General features: G+C 44.4%; 1 protein-coding gene across 5 annotated transcripts in view; it reads left to right on the top strand.

The window, feature by feature from the left end:
- Positions 1-900: 900 nt before the first annotated feature.
- Positions 901-17505, top strand: part of atxn2l (ataxin 2-like) — a 46792-nt gene continuing 30187 nt past the window's right edge. For 2 of the 5 annotated variants that reach the window (XM_060901817.1, XM_060901815.1), the window contains exons 1-5: positions 901-1217; positions 1447-1553; positions 3768-3807; positions 4168-4224; positions 4486-4557. In XM_060901817.1, coding sequence (XP_060757800.1) covers positions 1197-1217; positions 1447-1553; positions 3768-3807; positions 4168-4224; positions 4486-4557 — 297 coding nt within the window. In that variant the 5' untranslated portion in view covers positions 901-1196. Of the gene's footprint in view, positions 1218-1446; positions 1554-1898; positions 2003-3767; positions 3808-4167; positions 4225-4485; positions 4558-17505 lie in introns of those variants that run through there. The other 3 variants (XM_060901816.1, XM_060901818.1, XM_060901819.1) reach the window with 3 other exon arrangements.

Here is a 17505-nt window from a genome sequence, read left to right as displayed (position 1 = left end):
GTAGCAGGTGTGGTGGAGAAAGATGTGGAAGACAGGAAGCGATGGAGACGAAAGATCCGCTGTGGCGACCCCTAATTGGGAGCAGCCAAAAGAAGAAGAAGAGTCTTTAGGTTTGCCTCTTCGGTCTTAGTAATAACACCTACAAACATCTCATCTCATTATCTCTAGCTGCTTTATCCTTCTACAGGGTCGCAGGCAAGCTGGAGCCTATCCCAGCTGACTACGGGCGAAAGGCGGGGTACACCCTGGACAAGTCGCCAGGTCATCACAGGGCTGACACATAGACACAGACAACCATTCACACCTACGGTCAATTTAGAGTCACCAGTTAACCTAACCTGCATGTCTTTGGACTGTGGGGGAAACCGGAGCACACCCAAGCGGACACGGGGAGAACATGCAAACTCCACACAGAAAGGCCCTCGCCAGCCCCGGGGCTCGAACCCTGGACCTTCTTGCTGTGAGGCGACAGCGCTAACCACTACACCACCGTGCCGCCCACCTACAAGCATGAGTTGTGTTGTTTTTTTTCATATTTCTGAGAATACGGTTTGAGGTCATATTATAAAACTGAATGGAAGTAAACAAGAATAAAACCTGCCAAGTAAACAAAGTGTGTTTAAAAGAAGAACATTGCAGAGATAAGGTCAGGAAGGCTCAGGTCCTACTGAAACATCTAATCAACATAACCAGGCCTGTCAGCGTTTTACTATAATGGAGGATTAAAGGGGACTTTACCAGTGTCATCAAAATATACATATTTTAAGATGAATCTTGCTTATGACAGAAATTTGCACAGTGGTTCAGATGTACCATGCAAATACGACTCGCGTGCACGAGCACGTCGTGCGTCATTGCGTCACTAATCCAGTTTCGACCAATCAAAAGAGGCTTGTTGAAAGCGGGTTGCCATTATGTTTAAGGCAAATCTTAAGACGTGGTACCGGCTTTTTTAACAAAATTAAGAAAGACTGTTTGACACTTTTCTCAAGAGTGCTCATGACATGTTTTCAGAATAAAGACAGAAGAAGATTCTGGGCCCTTGGAAAGGAAGCTATCGACGGCTGTAGGATATTTCTGACGCGTATTCCGAGATTTAGCTAGCTAGCTAGCGATCAAGGTTGCTAGCATACGCCAGAGAACACTGAGACGCGCCACAACGTTAGCTGACCGACCAGCCTAGTTAGCGGCTAGCGATGTCTTTCCGCCGCCAGAATGTGAGTATTTACAAATCCTTACCTGGTTTGTAACAACCTTTTATAGACACTAAATTTGGACAAAGGTCGATTCAATTTCATTGTGTCAGTTAGCAAACTAGCTAGGTTAGTTAAACGGCTAGCTAACGTCTTGTAACTAGTTTCCAGTCGCCGGTTAGCCAGCATGGACATCGCGAAAGCAAAATATCACGTGTAGACCATCAATGCAATTAAAATAATGTTTTTTCAGCAACAGTCTGGACCAAGTGGCCGCAAAACGTCTAATGGACCTTCTGGATCGGCCGGAATGTCACCGACAGTTCCTGGGAGCAACACTACCAGACCAACCCCTGGAAGGTAACCTGACTCCGGGTTTACGCTTCAGAGAAACGCCGAGGATTGGTATTTCATCATGAGGCCTACCGGTTAAAGGGGGCGTGTTCATTCTGACTACGGTTCAGAACAGACCAATTAGATAACACGTTATTAAATTAGCAGACCTGCAGGCCAATCACAGATAAAAAGGTCTGATTGACATTCAGTCTGACCAATAAGTTAACCCTGGTTCTGAAGCCTAAACGCCTGGCTTGTCAGCAGGTTCGAGCCAATAAAATGGTCGCGCTCATTGATTGACTCAAATACTGACCAATGAGTGTGTCCGGGGTTGGACTAAACAAGAGCTCGGCAGTGTTTTGTTGTTGTTTTTGTCATCCATATGACACAGAACGGTATTTCGCTTCTCTGTTCGAGCAATTCTTGACCGACCGACCGACCGACCGGAAACCTGGAATGCACGTGACAAAAACGTATTCATATGTGTATATAATATATTTTTTTTAAAAAATGATGTCATGCCTGTAATAGGTGTTGAAAATCTGACATTCTTAGGCTGCGTGTGATCGCTCTGGCTTTCTGTTGATTGTTTATTGTCACGCTGTTATTTGCGCATCCTGGCTGAAGCTCGCCTGTTAGCTGACGCATTGCTTTTTACTCGTGTTGCTCTGATCGATAGAACTCAACCAGGCGCTGGATCTAGTCATCGTTGTCGCTTCTTATTAAAAAAAAAAAAAAAAATGCCAGAATATAAGCCGATTTTAAAGCTTGGGTCTTAACTGTCGCTGATGGGTTGCTACCTTGACTTCTTATCATTACACAATGCCACTGTGGCCATGTTTAATAAGGACAGTACATGGTCTTCATATGGAGCAGAAGAACAACATGAAAACAAAGGTTCTAGGTGTATAATTGTAATCCTTAAAACGATGATACTCTCGTCAGCACCTTGGATCATTTCAGTTTGGTGATAAATGAGGGCCCTGTGGGGTGTTTTTCAGCTCCACTACATTGAAAATGCCTGGAATTTATCACCAGCATGTCAGACATTATTGCAGATTATCCAGGAAGCAGTTAGTATGCGATAACTGGGCCCAGTAAAATGAAATAGAAATTGAAAGTTTGACTCTTCTGCTGAGAGCGCCTTGTGTCTCAGCTGTACGGTTTAAAAAAATCTGTTACGCTTTTATCCTTGGATTAAATGCCGGTTAATTTGTACTTGCGCGCTTGTTCTGTTACACTGTTAATAACGTTAGATGCTTTATATTGATCCGGTATAGTATTTCTCTTTTCAGTCCGCGTATTAGATTTGGCGCGGTTTTACTCTTTACGCAACCCTCTTCAATTTATCCAGGCTTGTGCAGCCTAATGCCCCCTTTTCCCCCTTACACAAAGAAATTGCTTAATTCTGGACTAATTTCGTTTTTTGTTGTTGTTTTTTTTAAATATATGAAAGTATGTCCCTTTACACACTCATCCAGAAGGGTAATTTTGCACAAGGCTATCTGTCTACAGCAGAAAAAAATAAAAATAACAAAACACGTCTGGAAAAATCCCAAGGGAGTCTGGAGCCAGATTCGTGACGTTACCTGCGGAAGCGCCAGCAGGCTGCGCGAGCTTGCACAGTTTCAGTGCACAGCCTGTGTAGACCAAGCGCTCCCATTTCTCTCATATTGTCCGGTCTTTTGGGAAACGATGAGTACTAATCCCATCATGATTGGTGTTGCTACAGCCTCCGACGATACATCTGTTAACCATTTTAATAATTACGCGATAACGTTGAAGAAATTTGCAGAAAACCATCAGGTCGTTTTCTCATAAACAAACCAGCGCTGACGTAGGATTCAGAAGGAGGCGTCCCGCACGCGACGTCACGAAAATCAATGCTTGCCGGGAAATCCAAATGCCAAGTTTTTTCAGAGTCGGACCAATTCACCTCAAATGGCTTGATTTCAACTGAATTTTTCTGGTATTGCGCAAGTAAAAAAAAATTTGCACAAAATGCAAAATGTGACCGATATTTGACCAAAGTTTAATGTAAAATAGGAGAATTACGTTGATCTTGCTCCTGAATTTACCCGTGATATGCACTTTAAAGAATTGTGATGTGTCCATTGTGTAACTTTTACATACGCATAAACACATTTGTTCAAAATTGATACTTGTGTTTCACATTCTCTGTCCCGTTTCAGTACATTCAGTCCTGACCATCTGATTATTATTATTTTTTTTTTTCAGGAACAGAAACTCTGTGAAGCCTCCCTCACAGTCTCCTCCTGTATGTAACCTCAACTCAACTTTTGCTTGCCTTTACCGACACGGCCTCTTTCACACTCGAAACCTACAATATTATTTGCACACCTTTACAAGTAGTGTCCTGGCTTTGCATTATTTACATTTTCTAATGGCAGCATACCAGGGTGCATACGTTCACATCTTGGTTTTGTCTCACTCAGTTGCCTTTTTAATCTTGCACTGACCTGCTTCCTGTTTAATTGGCATCATGTTTGAGTTTAAAAATTGCATGTGTGAAAAAGGCATATCCCACTGTCGGTATTTCTTTGAATAAATGTGTCCATTTAAGGTCATCTTTATTGAGAAAACAAAGCATCATGCTGCTTTTTCTTTCACTTTTTAGGTGTTTGAGGGAGTCTACAATAACTCCCGGATGCTCCATTTCCTCACAGCTGTAGTGGTGAGTTTTTCCTTGTGTTTACGGGGCCCATGCAGTCATCAGATATCGCAGAACAAGTTTGATGAGTATCCTGGATTCATCTGAATGAATGAGAACAATTTGGTTGTTTTGTTATCTCACCTCTCAACATCTGCCTGTTAAAATGTCTCAGTTCAGGCTGTTTTTAAATATTAATTTATTCTCTTGTTATATTATTTGCATCTCATCCATGTTTGTCGCTTCCTTTTTCTTATTTTTGTTCTCGTATTCTTCTTTTCCTAGGGCTCTAGGTGTGACGTGCGGGTGAAGAATGGCAGTGTGTACGAGGGGATATTTAAGACACTAAGTTCGAGAGTAAGCAAGATGCTTCTGTGCATTAAACACGCCCACCAGTGGACATTTCATTTAACTTTGTAGTCATGTAATCGAATATTTAAAAAAAAAAATCTTACTGGTTATTACTCAGTATTATGGCTTGATGTGCATGGGGAAATAATTTTCTGTAATTCAGCAGTAAAATAAAATGAGAATCATTATTTAATTCATTATAAGCAGGGCTTTGAACCAGAATTTTTTTCCTATTGGTTCGTTCCGAACAGAAACGGAATTTTAACGTTTCCGGTTTTGGGTTCCACCATTAAATAGACGTTCCCGAACCGGTTAGAACAAAAAAACTTCGTTCCCGGAACGGTTAATTACGTTCCCTGTCAGCTGTTTAACAAATGGCTATAAAATTATGTCTCTGTCTCATCCAGCTTAAGCCAAATGTAGGCTAATTCTATTACAACCTTCATTAAATAAGACAAGAAATAATTCAAAACAATTATTATTTCAAATGTTGGCGATTTGGATTCTCAGTATGTCTTCCCATCTACACAAACAGAAAAAGTGCCAAAAATGAAAGATAATTCGTTTAGTGTGTTACCAAAGGCGAGTCAGGCCCTATAGAGGGCTACCGCATGACGTCACCGCGCCGCGAGATTTTGTTAGGCGCCATATTGGAAGACCAAGTACACGTCTATGCAAGTACATACATACATAAAACAAACTACACCTGAAATGTAGCCAGGGCCGGTTCTGCCCTAATCTGGACCCGGGTGCAACATCGCGCAACCCCCCCCCCAAAAAAACCACCAGTCTAAATCAGGACAACCATCACATAACTATAACTATAAACATTTTATATCAACTATTTTAACTAAATGGGCTATAATAAATAAGCCTGCAGGCAGCCACGGCGGGCTGCCTCAGAAAAGTAACCATTCAATGACACAACTGAAAGCCTGCAGCCACGGCGGGCTGCCTCAGAAAAGTAACCATTTGTCCTACCTTAAAACTCGTTTTGCATTTTCTGCCTCCTTTTTTGTATTTTCGACCCTCCGTTTATTTTCTTTCCTTTTCTGAAAACCCAATTTGTGTCCAGACATTTTGTTCTGCTACCAACGAACTAACTCGTCAGGTCTCGTCTCTCGAGCCCGCGATGATTCCCGTGGGAAGGGCAACAACTGATACATTTTTACAAACAGCCAATAGGGAGGTTGCAACGTTCAGGCTCTTCTTTGCTCAGACACTCAGTAATGCACTTACTCACTTATTATCACGTGGAGATGTGATAGTAGTCCACCTTCCCGCTCTCTCCATTCAGTCAGCGAACGTCACACAGGAAGTGAACCCCAGCGGGTCATAGAAACTTGCGCAGGAGGAGAATGGCTTTTTTATTTGTAGGCTACGGAAACTTTGAGGAACGAAATAAAAACCGGTATTAACCGCTTACCATTATTTTTAATAAGCGTTTCTGTTCCGGAACATAAAAAATAATAAAGTTTTTGGTTTCGTTTCTGTTCCATGTGAAACAGAAAAAGTTCCCGGTTTTCGTTCCTTGAACCGGTTCAAAGCCCTGATTGATTATAAGTGGAGTTTGGCATATCCAGGTCCACTGTCGTCTTCATATGATTTTCATACTCACTGCATTGTAGAATATAGTGAACTATATGCCCAGTAGAGCAACATTTGAGACTCGGTCACCAAAAAAAAAAAAAGGCTTAAATGCCTTTTGAAAATAGAGCTGGGCGATGTGGCAAAAAAATAAGATCACAAGATTTGTTTTTTTTCCAAGATTGCTCATTATGGAAATTTTTCGTGATCTCTTATTTGATGCTGCCGATTTGAAGTTTCCTGATAATGACTGAAGCCTGAAGAAACCAAAGGGTTCATTAGTTAAACATTAAAATATAGTTTAACAAAAATAGAATAACGTAATAAACATTTAACCGCGGACATGCTTTACACGCCTTAACAAAACAATACAAGTTCAGAATCAGAAATATTTTCATAATCCTGAGGGGGAAATTGAGTACATCTGCAGTTGCTCACACTCAGGAAGAGAAATTAGAAACTGAACAGACAGGTAAAATGTATGAAATATGTAAATGTATGAAAATAATATATGTAAACCGTATATTGCACAAAACTATCCGTGTGGAAAGAAAAAGAGCCATGCGAATGGAATAAAGTTGTTGCTACAATTATTGCACGTAAGTAGTAAATAACGCCTATGGTATTGCACACTGAGTGAAGTATTGAATAGGTATAATTATTGAACCTAGGTACAGTGTGGCTGGATGTCGTACGATGGAATTATTACACAGGTGCAGTATTGAATAGTTCATTGTCTATTGAATATCTGAGCCTCTGATGCCCCTTTTCCACCAAAGCAGTTCCAGGGCTGGTTCGGGGCCAGTGCTTAGTTTGGAACCGGGTTTTCTGTTTCCACTGACAAAGAACTGGCTCTGGGGCCAGAAAAACCGGTTCCAGGCTAGCACCAACTCTCTGCTGGGCCAGAGGAAAGAACCGCTTACGTCAGCGGGGGCGGAGTTGTTAAGAACAATAACAAGACTGCGAAAGATCACCATTTTTAAGCGACGAGAAGCAGCAGCTGTACAAACGCAAAGTCATTTATTATTGTTGTTGCTGCTGCTGCTTCTCCTTCCGCGTTGTTTTTGCTTCGATATTCGCGCCAAGGTTTATGCAAACGTAGCGACGTAACTGACGTATAGAGCGACATAATGACGTGGCTTCCCTTAGCACCGCGAGCTATGGAAAAGCAAACTGGTTCTCAGCTGGCTTGCGAGTTGAACGAGTTGTGAACCAGCAGCAGCACTGGCCCCGAACCAGCCCTGGAACTGATTTGGTGGAAAAGGGGTATGAGCGAGAGGTTGAAAAGTTTGATGGTCACAGGCAGGAATGACCTCCTGTGGTGCATTTTGGAAGAAGGAACCTTTTACCAGAAGGACTCCTTTAATCAGCCAGCACATTACGGAGTGGGTAGGAGACGTTGTCCAGGACGATACACAGTTTAGCCAGTTTATCCTCCCCTCAGATACTGTCTCCAGAGAGTCCAGCTCGACTCCCAAAGCATCACCGGCCTTGCGGATCGGTTCGAGTCTGTTGGCATCCACTGCCCTCAGTCTGCTCCCACAGCATACAGGAGAGCCCTGGCCACCACAGACTCCTAAATCCTTCTCAGCATAATTCTGTAGATGTTGAAGGATCTCGGCCTTCTCAGAAAGAAGAGGCGGTTTTGCTCCTCTTTGTATATGGCCTCAATTCTTAATCCAGTCTATTGTCTATGTACTCCCAGGTATTTGTAGTTCTCTGCAATGTCCACACTGACCCCATGGATGGAAACGGGTCACCGGTGCCTTGTTCCTTCTCATGCCCATGACCAGTTCTTTAGTCTTTGTTACATTGAGCTGCAGATGGTTCCGCTCACACCACGCGACTAAGTTTTCCATCACCGCCTTATACTCGGCCTCGTCATTCTTACTAATGCGTCCAATAACTGAAGAGTCATCAGAGTACTTCTGAATTACGACAGTGTTGTAAGCATACATACATACTATGGCCTCACGGTCAGGTAATTGACAATCCAGGACTCTGAGTCGGCTCTTTTAGGTGAAAAAGCAAACAGTGATCTGCGTCTCCCCACAACGGGATGAAGACAAGAACTACTTCTTTAGTCGAGTTATCACTGCGATTGGCTTGGGAATTGCTTGACTCCATCGTTTAAAGGCTGAGAAGTTTGACAAGGGAAAGCCCTTGAGAAGAAATGACCATTGAATTTGCTGCAAAGCGGTCTTGTCCGGATGATAAACGACCCGGATGAACACTACCGTGCACACATAATTCTTCCTACTTGCAATCGATTGGGTTTAGACGGTAAGCGGGAACAACTTGCGCCCAGAGCAAGATGTTCTGGAACAAGTTGCACCACCTCGTAAAGTGGACAGAGTTGCGGCCATCCGTGTCAGATTTTTCCGTAGCGGTTCGTGTTTAGACGGGCGGTTGCGTCGAGGTAACTTGTTCCGGCGCAAGTGGCCGTGTAAAAGCAGCTTCAGGCTCCTGTTAAAGATGTGATTCAGCACTCCATATAGCTGAGGGGGCTCAGGCTTTGAGCACTCTGGGGCTGACACCATTGGGGCCAGCAGCCTTTCTTGAGCAGAGATGCTTCAGCTGTTGTTTTCTTACCTGGTCAGCGGTGGAACTCCTCATGTACCCCTTTTCCACCAAATCAGTTCCAGGGCTGGTTCGGGGCCAGTGCTGGTGCTGGTTCGCAACTCGTTCAACTCGCGAGCCAGCTGAGAACCAGTTTGCTTTTCCATAGCTCGCAGTGCTAAGGGGAGTCACGTCATTACGTCGCTGTATACGTCATTACGTCGCTGTATACCTCAGTTAAGTCGCTACGTTTGTATAAACCTTGGCACGAATATCGAAGCAAAAACAATACGGAAGAAGCAGCAGCAGCAACAACAATAATAATAATGGATGACTTCGCGTTTGTACAGCTGCTGCTTCTCGGCGCTTAAAAATGGCGATCTTTCGCGGTCTTGTTATTGTTGTTGGTCTTAACAACTCTGGCCCCCCCCCCCCCCCGCTGACGTAAGCGGTTCTTTCCTCTGGCCCAGCAGAGAGTTGGTGCTAGCCTGGAACCGGTTTTTCTGGCCCCAGAGCCAGTTCTTTGTCAGTGGAAACAGAAAACCTGGTTCCAAACTAAGCACTGGCCCCGAACCAGCCCTGGAACTGCTTTGGTGGAAAGGGGCATTGGAGGCCTCAGGTGGGGGAGGAGTGATGGTGTCGGTTTGTACAGGACCGTCACTCCAGGAGACGGGGGATGATGCCATCACTTGACAGTGATAAGCCATTAGGAATTCGAGGGGGGGTGGAGGTGTTGATGGTGGACTTGATGGTCCTCCAGGGCAGACAACAGTTGGGTCAAAGGGGGATGGGCAGTGGACACCAAATCAGATCAATTAAAAAACAGATTTAATTCATTGGCCCTATCCACACCATCCTCTGCCACCTGTTGGTCTGAAGCCAGTTGATGGTCTTCATGCCACTCCATACCTCTCTGATGTTTTTCTGCTGGAGTTTCTGCTCAAGTTTCATTCTGTACTCCTCCTTAGCCTCCCTAGGTGGGGTTTGCATTAGACCGTATCAGCGGATCATCAGATTAACGTTTTTAAAACGATTCGCGTGCACACAGCAACGCCAATACACGATTCGCGTGCACACAGCAACGCCAATACACGGATACGCTCGGCTCCGCAGGCATCCTGCGCTCCAAATCACTCCGCCCTGAACAGCGAGTGCCCTCTGGAGGGTGCGCACTCCGGCCCTGCGCAGCTCACAGAGCGTGCGAGTGGAGCGCACGAGCAGTGATTTGGGACTGAGCCGCTGTGTGTGTGATCCCAGTGCATGTCGGGCATGCGCGTCACTTACCACTTGCAAGTGGAAGGATGGCAAGCCTAAAGACAATCATAACTACACGATGGGCAGTATTTGCATCAGTATTTGCAGTATTTTCATACTTTTATACTCTTTAATGAAAGAGTCGTTTTTCAGCAGTCGCGTCACATGACCAACGCCAGCGAATCAGGAAGGTGGATGTCACAGTGACGTTGTCCAATGACGACGCCAGCTAGAGCTCAGCACAGCGTATCTGCGTATTCTCAATGTTTACACAGCACCGGACCAGACACGATCTGGATTGAATACGTGGACCCTGGCGGATTCCTGTTTCCAGGCGTTTTAATATAAACGGACAGTGCATCCGCGAAGAAAACGAGACAGATACAGTCTAATGTAAACTTGGCCCTAATCTTTACTTTCAACTCTGCCTTGATAGTCCTCCTCTCCTCCCTATTGCCAGCTCTAAAAGCCCTTTTCTTGGCACTGAGAATGTCCTTTCTGTCTGTTGTTACCCATGGCTTCTTATTTGAATAACAAATGACAGTCCTTTTTGGGACTAGTGTAGTTCAAACAGAAGTTGATGTAATCTGTAATGCACTCAATGTCCTGTCTGTGTAGGTCACATATGGCCCTTTTCCACTACCCTTTTTCAGCTCACTTCAGCTCGCTTCAGCTCACTTCAGCCCGACATGGCTCGCGTTTCGACTACCAAAAACCAGCACGACTCAGCTCGTTTCAGCCCTGCTTAGCCCCTAAAACTCGCACGGTTTTGGAGTGGGGCTGAAGCGAGCCAAACCGTGCCGAGTGAGGCTGGGGGCGTGAGCAGACACTCCCCTGTGCACTGATTGGTGAGGAGGAGTGTCCTCACATGCCCACACACGCCCCGCGAGCGCGCTGGGATCTGTAAACACCGCAAACCCGGAAGAAGAATAATTACGAATTACGAGAATTTCTGAAGCCTTATGCGCCTCGCCTCATCTATACGCTCTTGCCAGTATCTGTCCGCGTTGTCGGTGACAACAAGCCACAGAACCAAGACCAGCAACACTAACGACTCCATGTCCTCCATGTTTATTGTTTACTATTCGGGTCGTGAGACTACCGCTGAAAAGCTCACTGAATCAGTGACATACAGAGCATCGTGGACGAGTTCGCGGAGCGCAAGGCTCGTCGTATGCCCTTCAAATAATGCGCGCAGTAGGCTATTGATGTTTTATTATGAGCCATGTACAGTATGTCGCCTAATGTTTTTTTGTTTCTGAGTTACATGTTCGTTTGAAGGACTTAATGTACAAAATAACATAGTTGCACCCCGTAGTGTTGAAACTGGTAAACACAGTGCATTCAGTGAGGTTTGCACCGCCCTCCTTTTATTTCTGACTCTTCCTGTCACCGTTGCAACCTCTGAGCGCTCATTCGTATGCCCTTCAAATAATGTGCGCAGTATAGGCTATTGATGTTTTATTATGAGCCATGTACAGTATCCTAATGTTTTTTGTTTCTGAGTTACATGTTCGTTTGAAGGACTTGATGTACTAAATAACATAGTTGCACCCGGTAGTGTTGAAATTGGTAAACACCGCAGTTGCGGACATTTTGTAGCCTAAAATGATATTATGATAAGCTTTAATAAAGGGCCCGGTCATTTGCCCCGCCCCCGGCCCGGCTCTGACTTGTTCCCCCACTGTCACTGATGTCACTGTTTGCGCTGCTTAACGACATCACATGACGTCCACCCACTTTCGCTAACTCCACCCAATGTGTCCACCCACTTCCAGCCAGCACGGTTCAGCGCGGTTGTAGTCGAAATGCAACTCCAACAGCCCCGCTCAGCTCGACTCAGCTCGACTCGGCACGGCACGGCTCAGCCGCGTTTGTAGTGGAAAAGCGGCAATAGTGCCTGCTAGTCTGTAGCCTCAAAACAACCCTCAAGTGTCTCATAGGCCTCCTGTGAACACCACCTCACTGTCCTTGGGGTCGCAGGCTGTCTTTCTACTAGGGGCCATGTAGTAGGGATTAAGGTGAATGAAATTATGGTCCAGACTACCCCAAGGGGGGAAGGGCTGTATGCATCCTTGATTGTTGGCATACAGCAAGTCCGAGGTCTTCTCCTCTCTGGTGGGACAGTTCACGTATTGGACAGTGGGTCGTTCCCCGCCCCATATTGACGTGGTTAAAGTGACCTGAATTTATACTGGGGGCATTCGGGTGCTTAGTTTGGAGTCCAGCTATGATGGTATGAATGATGTTGGGTTGGCCGAGGGTGAGTCAGACAGCCATGACGATAACATGAGACATTTCCCTAGGTAAATAATATGGACAGAACCCTACAGGTAACAGTTCAATATCCGGGCAACGAACTCGTTCCTTGGTTGTAATGTGACCAGGATTGCACTATCTGTTATTAACAAGAACAGCAAGCCGCCTCCTTTCCGTTTACCAGTCACGGTGCTGTCTCTGTCTGCCCGTACAGTCTGAAAGTCCTCAGTGGAAATGTTGTGGTTGGGGATATCCTGGTGTAACTATGACCAGGGCTGTGCGATATGGGGGGGGGAAATGAATATCCCGATACATTTTCTCCATTTCACGATATATGATATATATCTCGATATATTGAAATCTCCTCTAAAGGTCCCCATGAAATCTAACTTTTACTCTTTACTGTTTTCACTACAATCCCTGCAGATTAAATAACATTCTTGGTTAACTTTACAGGTGGTTTTCAACAACACGTTTTTTAAATTTTCATGTTGGTGATTTAATCACAAATGAATTGAAATAAGACTATTTTTATTCAACAAAGATGTGGCACAAACTGCAAAAACAATCTTGAAAATTGCAACAAAGGGGGAATACAATACAGAGCTGCTCAGAGCTCAAATCAGTAAAGTGCAAGCTCAACACAGAGAGAGACATTTAGCCTAAATTAAAAAAAAAAATGCTCTTTCATTAAATTATGTTAAAAAATAGAGGTAGATCTCCAAGGTATTAACCTGACTACTGAGAACCACTGGAACATTTACAATAGAGAGAGAGATTGAGAGAGAGATCTGCAAAACATCATTTTTCTCTTTGCACACTTTTGAACTGAATGTTTTCTGGCTCTGCCTCTCAGATGTGTATAATTCCGGTATTGCCTTCTCTGTAAAATGTCTGCGACCAGGCAACTTGTATTTGGGATCGAGTGTGGGGTTTTTTTTTTTTTTAGTAATTTTTGGAAGCCTGGTTTTTCCACTATACTAACTGGGATCATGTCTTCGGCAATGATGTTAGTGATTGCATCCGTTCTAGCTCTGTATTGGCCCTTTTCCACTACCCTTTTTCAGCTCACTTCAGCCCGACACGGCTCGCGTTTCGACTATCTAAGAACAGCACGACTCAGCTCGCTTCAGCCCTGCTCAGCCCCCAAAACTCGCACGGTTTTGGAGTGGGGCTGAAGCGAGCCAAACCGAGCTGAGTGAGGCTAGGGGCGTGAGGAGACACTCCCCTGTACACTGATTGGTGAGGAGTGTCCTCACATGCCCACACACGCCCCGCGAGCACGCTGGGATCTGTAAACACCGTAAACCCGGAAGAAGGAGAATTACAAGAATTATGAAGCCTTATGCGCCTCGCCTCATCTATACGCTCTTGCCAGTGTCTGTTGGCGTTGTTGGTGACAACAAGCCACAGCACCAAGACCAGCAACACTAACGACTCCATGTCCTCCATGTTTATTGTTTACTCTCTGGGTCGTGAGACTACCGCTTAAAAGATCACTGATGTCACTGTTTGCGCCGCCTAACGACATCACGTGACGTCCACCCACTTTCGCTAACTCCACCCAATGTGTCCACCCACTTCCAGCCAGCACGGTTCAGCGTGGTTGTAGTCGAAATGCAACTCCAACAGCCCCGCTCAGCTCGACTCGGCACGGCACGGCTCAGCCGCGTTTGTAGTGGAAAAGCGGCAATACTGTACCGGGTGAGTTTTCAGGTGATGGAACACATTTGTAGTGCTGCTGCCTTTCATGATAAGATTTTTTTTTTTTTTTTTGCACACTTTACAAATTGGCATCTGCTGTTCCACGTCCTCCTCGCGATATCCAGAAAAATGCCGGATGACTGACTCCTTACTAGTTCTTTTAGGAACCAATTTGTCCGCTTCCATTTTTAATTTGTCGCTGTAATTGACAGAGCTTACATGGTAGCCTATGCAACACCAGCGATTGCACGAACTGAGTCAGCGCTGTAAACCGAAACTAGAAAATCTTCCCGCAAGTTCCTTTCAGCACCTAGATGTCGCCCGGGATTGGTTGGCGAGTGTGTGACACTTTTTTTTTTTTACCCTTAGGCAGCCTCTCGCGTTACTGCCTGAGGGACAGGGAGAAAACCACTGGAAAAGGTTTTAAACAAACACAAAACAAACGCAAGTCGGCAGATGACCATAAAATACTCGATAGTTACGATATAGTAATTTTATGTATCTCGCACAGAATTTTCAGAGATATATCGAGTATATTCGATATATCGCACAGCCCTAACTATGACTCTGTGAAGCACATGGTGCTAGGTAGGCTTGTAACTTATTCAAGTAATGTAAATAGTACTAAAAGCTGTGACTACCATCACAAATCCCTTTGACAGGGAAGCAAACATCTCAAATGTTTGTGGTCCTACAACCAAGACAAAAAAAAAAAGTAAAGAAGTGGAGCACAAAGGCCTTGGCACTTTTGAGTTCAATTGTAAGAATAAAGTAAAGTTAAAAATATTTCTGTAACGGTTTGACATCTCAAAGATTTAGAGGTAAAAGTCTGAGTAAAAAGTGTAAAATGTAAACACTGTTCAATTTTAGAAGAACCATAATGTAAATATTAGGTTTATCTGCTTTTAAAAACAAAGACTAATAAAAGTTAGCCCTGCTAATGCTGCTAAAACTTGTAGACAGGCTAACATTGGCCTGCATTTTCATACTCGGTGTGGTCGCTGGGATGTGTTTTCAGGTAATGGAGATGATTTGTTGTGTTTCCCAGCTTGGTTGGCATCAGCCGACGGTATATTTTGCAGATAAGTCGTAATCTGTGCTTTTAAAATATATCCAAACCACTTCCATATAATTGAGGTTGTGTTAATTATCCCCTGCTGTCCGAAAGGCCCGGAGGGGGATTACGTCGTGGCGATGTCCGTCTGTCCCAGGAAGGGTACTCACCTTTTGAAATCATCTCCTCTTAGAATTTTTGGAGAAATTTTACAAAACTTGACAGGATTCTTTGTTGTATGTTGGTAATGCACATATTGCAATTTTGTTCAATTTGGTCGCATTTTACCAGAGTTATGGCACAGTTACCAGCAGGGGATATTGTGTATAGATGAAAGTCTTCCAGATTTACCCGGAAATCCGGATATTTGACACAACTCTTGAAAATCTCCGGTTTTCCGAATGGAGAAATTTTTTCGGATTTTTCGCGTTCCTAGACACGGCGTAATACTTCACATCGTCCTTGCATGGGCGCGGTCCTTAAATAGCCCAAACATAGTTCGTTGATTATAGACAGGTGTTCTTTGTTAACGGCGCGCATGCCCAAGGCGCGCCTTCAGGTGCACGAGCTAAGGCGCGCCAGACTGACACGGTTCTGCGCAAGCGCAACACAATCGCACTAGAAAGCATGTTCAAGCTGCCAGTGTAGCTGCATTCTTTTTAGTTGCGAATTACGAGTATTTCCTCTTGTGTTAATAATTCGCCATGTCAAAACAAGCAAAACTTTCCTCCTTCTTTCGACGTGAAGAGAGGTAAGCAATTTATTATATATATTTTTTTAGTGCTGTCAAAAGTGTCGCGTTATCGCGTTAACTTGACTCAATTTTAACGGCGATAATTTTTTTATCGCGAGATTAACGCTCTGTGACATGATGTAGGTTTTTCATAAGCTTTTGAAACTGCCAGGAACTTGGAACAGAGACTTTGCTTAGAAAAACGATAGCAGCTAGATTGTAATGCCACGCCCCGCACAGCCAGAGTCCTCTGCCCTCCCCCCAAAGAACCAGCGCAGGCAGGGTGCGCTAGCCCCGCGCCTCGGGACGAAGAGCCACGGTGCTCGGCTTAAAAAGGTTTCGTTTTCCCATCGGCGGTTCCAGTCCGACTTTGCAGTGGCTGTGACAAGACGTGTTATGCTCTGCAATAAAAAAAAAAAACATTGGTACAAAGCAAGCCCATTCACTTTTTTATGCTGATAAGAAAATTACAATGGTTTTTCATGTGACAAAAATGTGCGATTAAATTGCGATTAATCGCGAGTTAACTATGACAGTCGCGACATTAATCGCGATTAAATATTTTAATCGCTTGACAGCACTAATATTTTTCCATCAAAGTTGCATTTTGTGGCTTCGAACCATTTCTAGAACACAACATCAAGAAAACGTGGAAGAAACAGCAATAATGGAAGAGCCGGTTTCTAAGCTGCCTAAAACTAGCAATGGTAATTATTTTTTGTTACATAATGTACTCCGGCTGCCAGTCAGTGTGTGACACACACACACACACACACACACACACACACACACACACACACATCCTTAAAAATCCTAGCTACGCCCCTGATTTACATGAGAAATTTGGTATTCATTGGTGTGTTTAAATTTACAGACAATACGAACTAATGTAAACAATTGGCTTCAACTCGCATAAATATGAATTGGAAATGTTTTTAGTTCACTTTAGCTTCTGCAAACGCACAACTCTACTAAAAGATTGATAAACGAGGCTCAATGTCCCCAACACTGAAACCTGAAAGCTTTAGAAACCTTTACTTTTTAACAGGACTGTTTTGGGATTTTGCTGACTTTACCTTCAACTGTCTGATATTTTTTTCAAAGTAATGAACTGTGTAGGTAGGAAAATCACCACGTTTTTTTGTTTTTGTTTGTTTGTTTGTTTTTTAAGATATTTTTTGGGCTTTTTTCACCTTTATTGGATAGGACAGTGTAGAGACAGAAAATGAGCGGGAGAGAGAGATGGGGAGGGATCGGGAAATGACCTCGGGTCGGACTCGAACCCGGGTCCCCGGATTTATGGTATGGCGTCTTAGCCACCTGAGCCACGACGCCCCATCACCGCGTTTTCTAAATGCACTCCTGAAAATTGCTCATTAACTAGGGGAATTAAATTTGGTATTTTTGACATCTCATCTCATTATCTCTAGCCGCTTTATCCTTCTACAGGGTCGCAGGCAAGCTGGAGCCTATCCCAGCTGACTACGGGTGAAAGGCGGGGTACACCCTGGACAAGTCGCCAGGTCATCACAGGGCTGACACATAGACACAGACAACCATTCACACTCACATTCACACCTACGGTCAATTTAGAGTCACCAGTTAACCTAACCTGCATGTCTTTGGACTGTGGGGGAAACCGGAGCACCCGGAGGAAACCCACGCGGACACGGGGAGAACATGCAAACTCCGCACAGAAAGGCCCTCGCCGGCCCCGGGGCTCGAACCCAGGACCTTCTTGCTGTGAGGCGACAGCGCTAACCACTACACCACCGTACCGCCCCCTATTTTTGACATGTTAATC

Source organism: Neoarius graeffei, chromosome 20 (genome assembly GCF_027579695.1).
Source record: "Neoarius graeffei isolate fNeoGra1 chromosome 20, fNeoGra1.pri, whole genome shotgun sequence".
In the NCBI taxonomy this organism is placed as follows: Eukaryota; Metazoa; Chordata; class Actinopteri; order Siluriformes; family Ariidae; genus Neoarius; species Neoarius graeffei.
The sequence above is the reverse complement of the archived record's forward strand: the minus strand, read 5'-3'. Positions and strand labels throughout refer to the sequence as shown.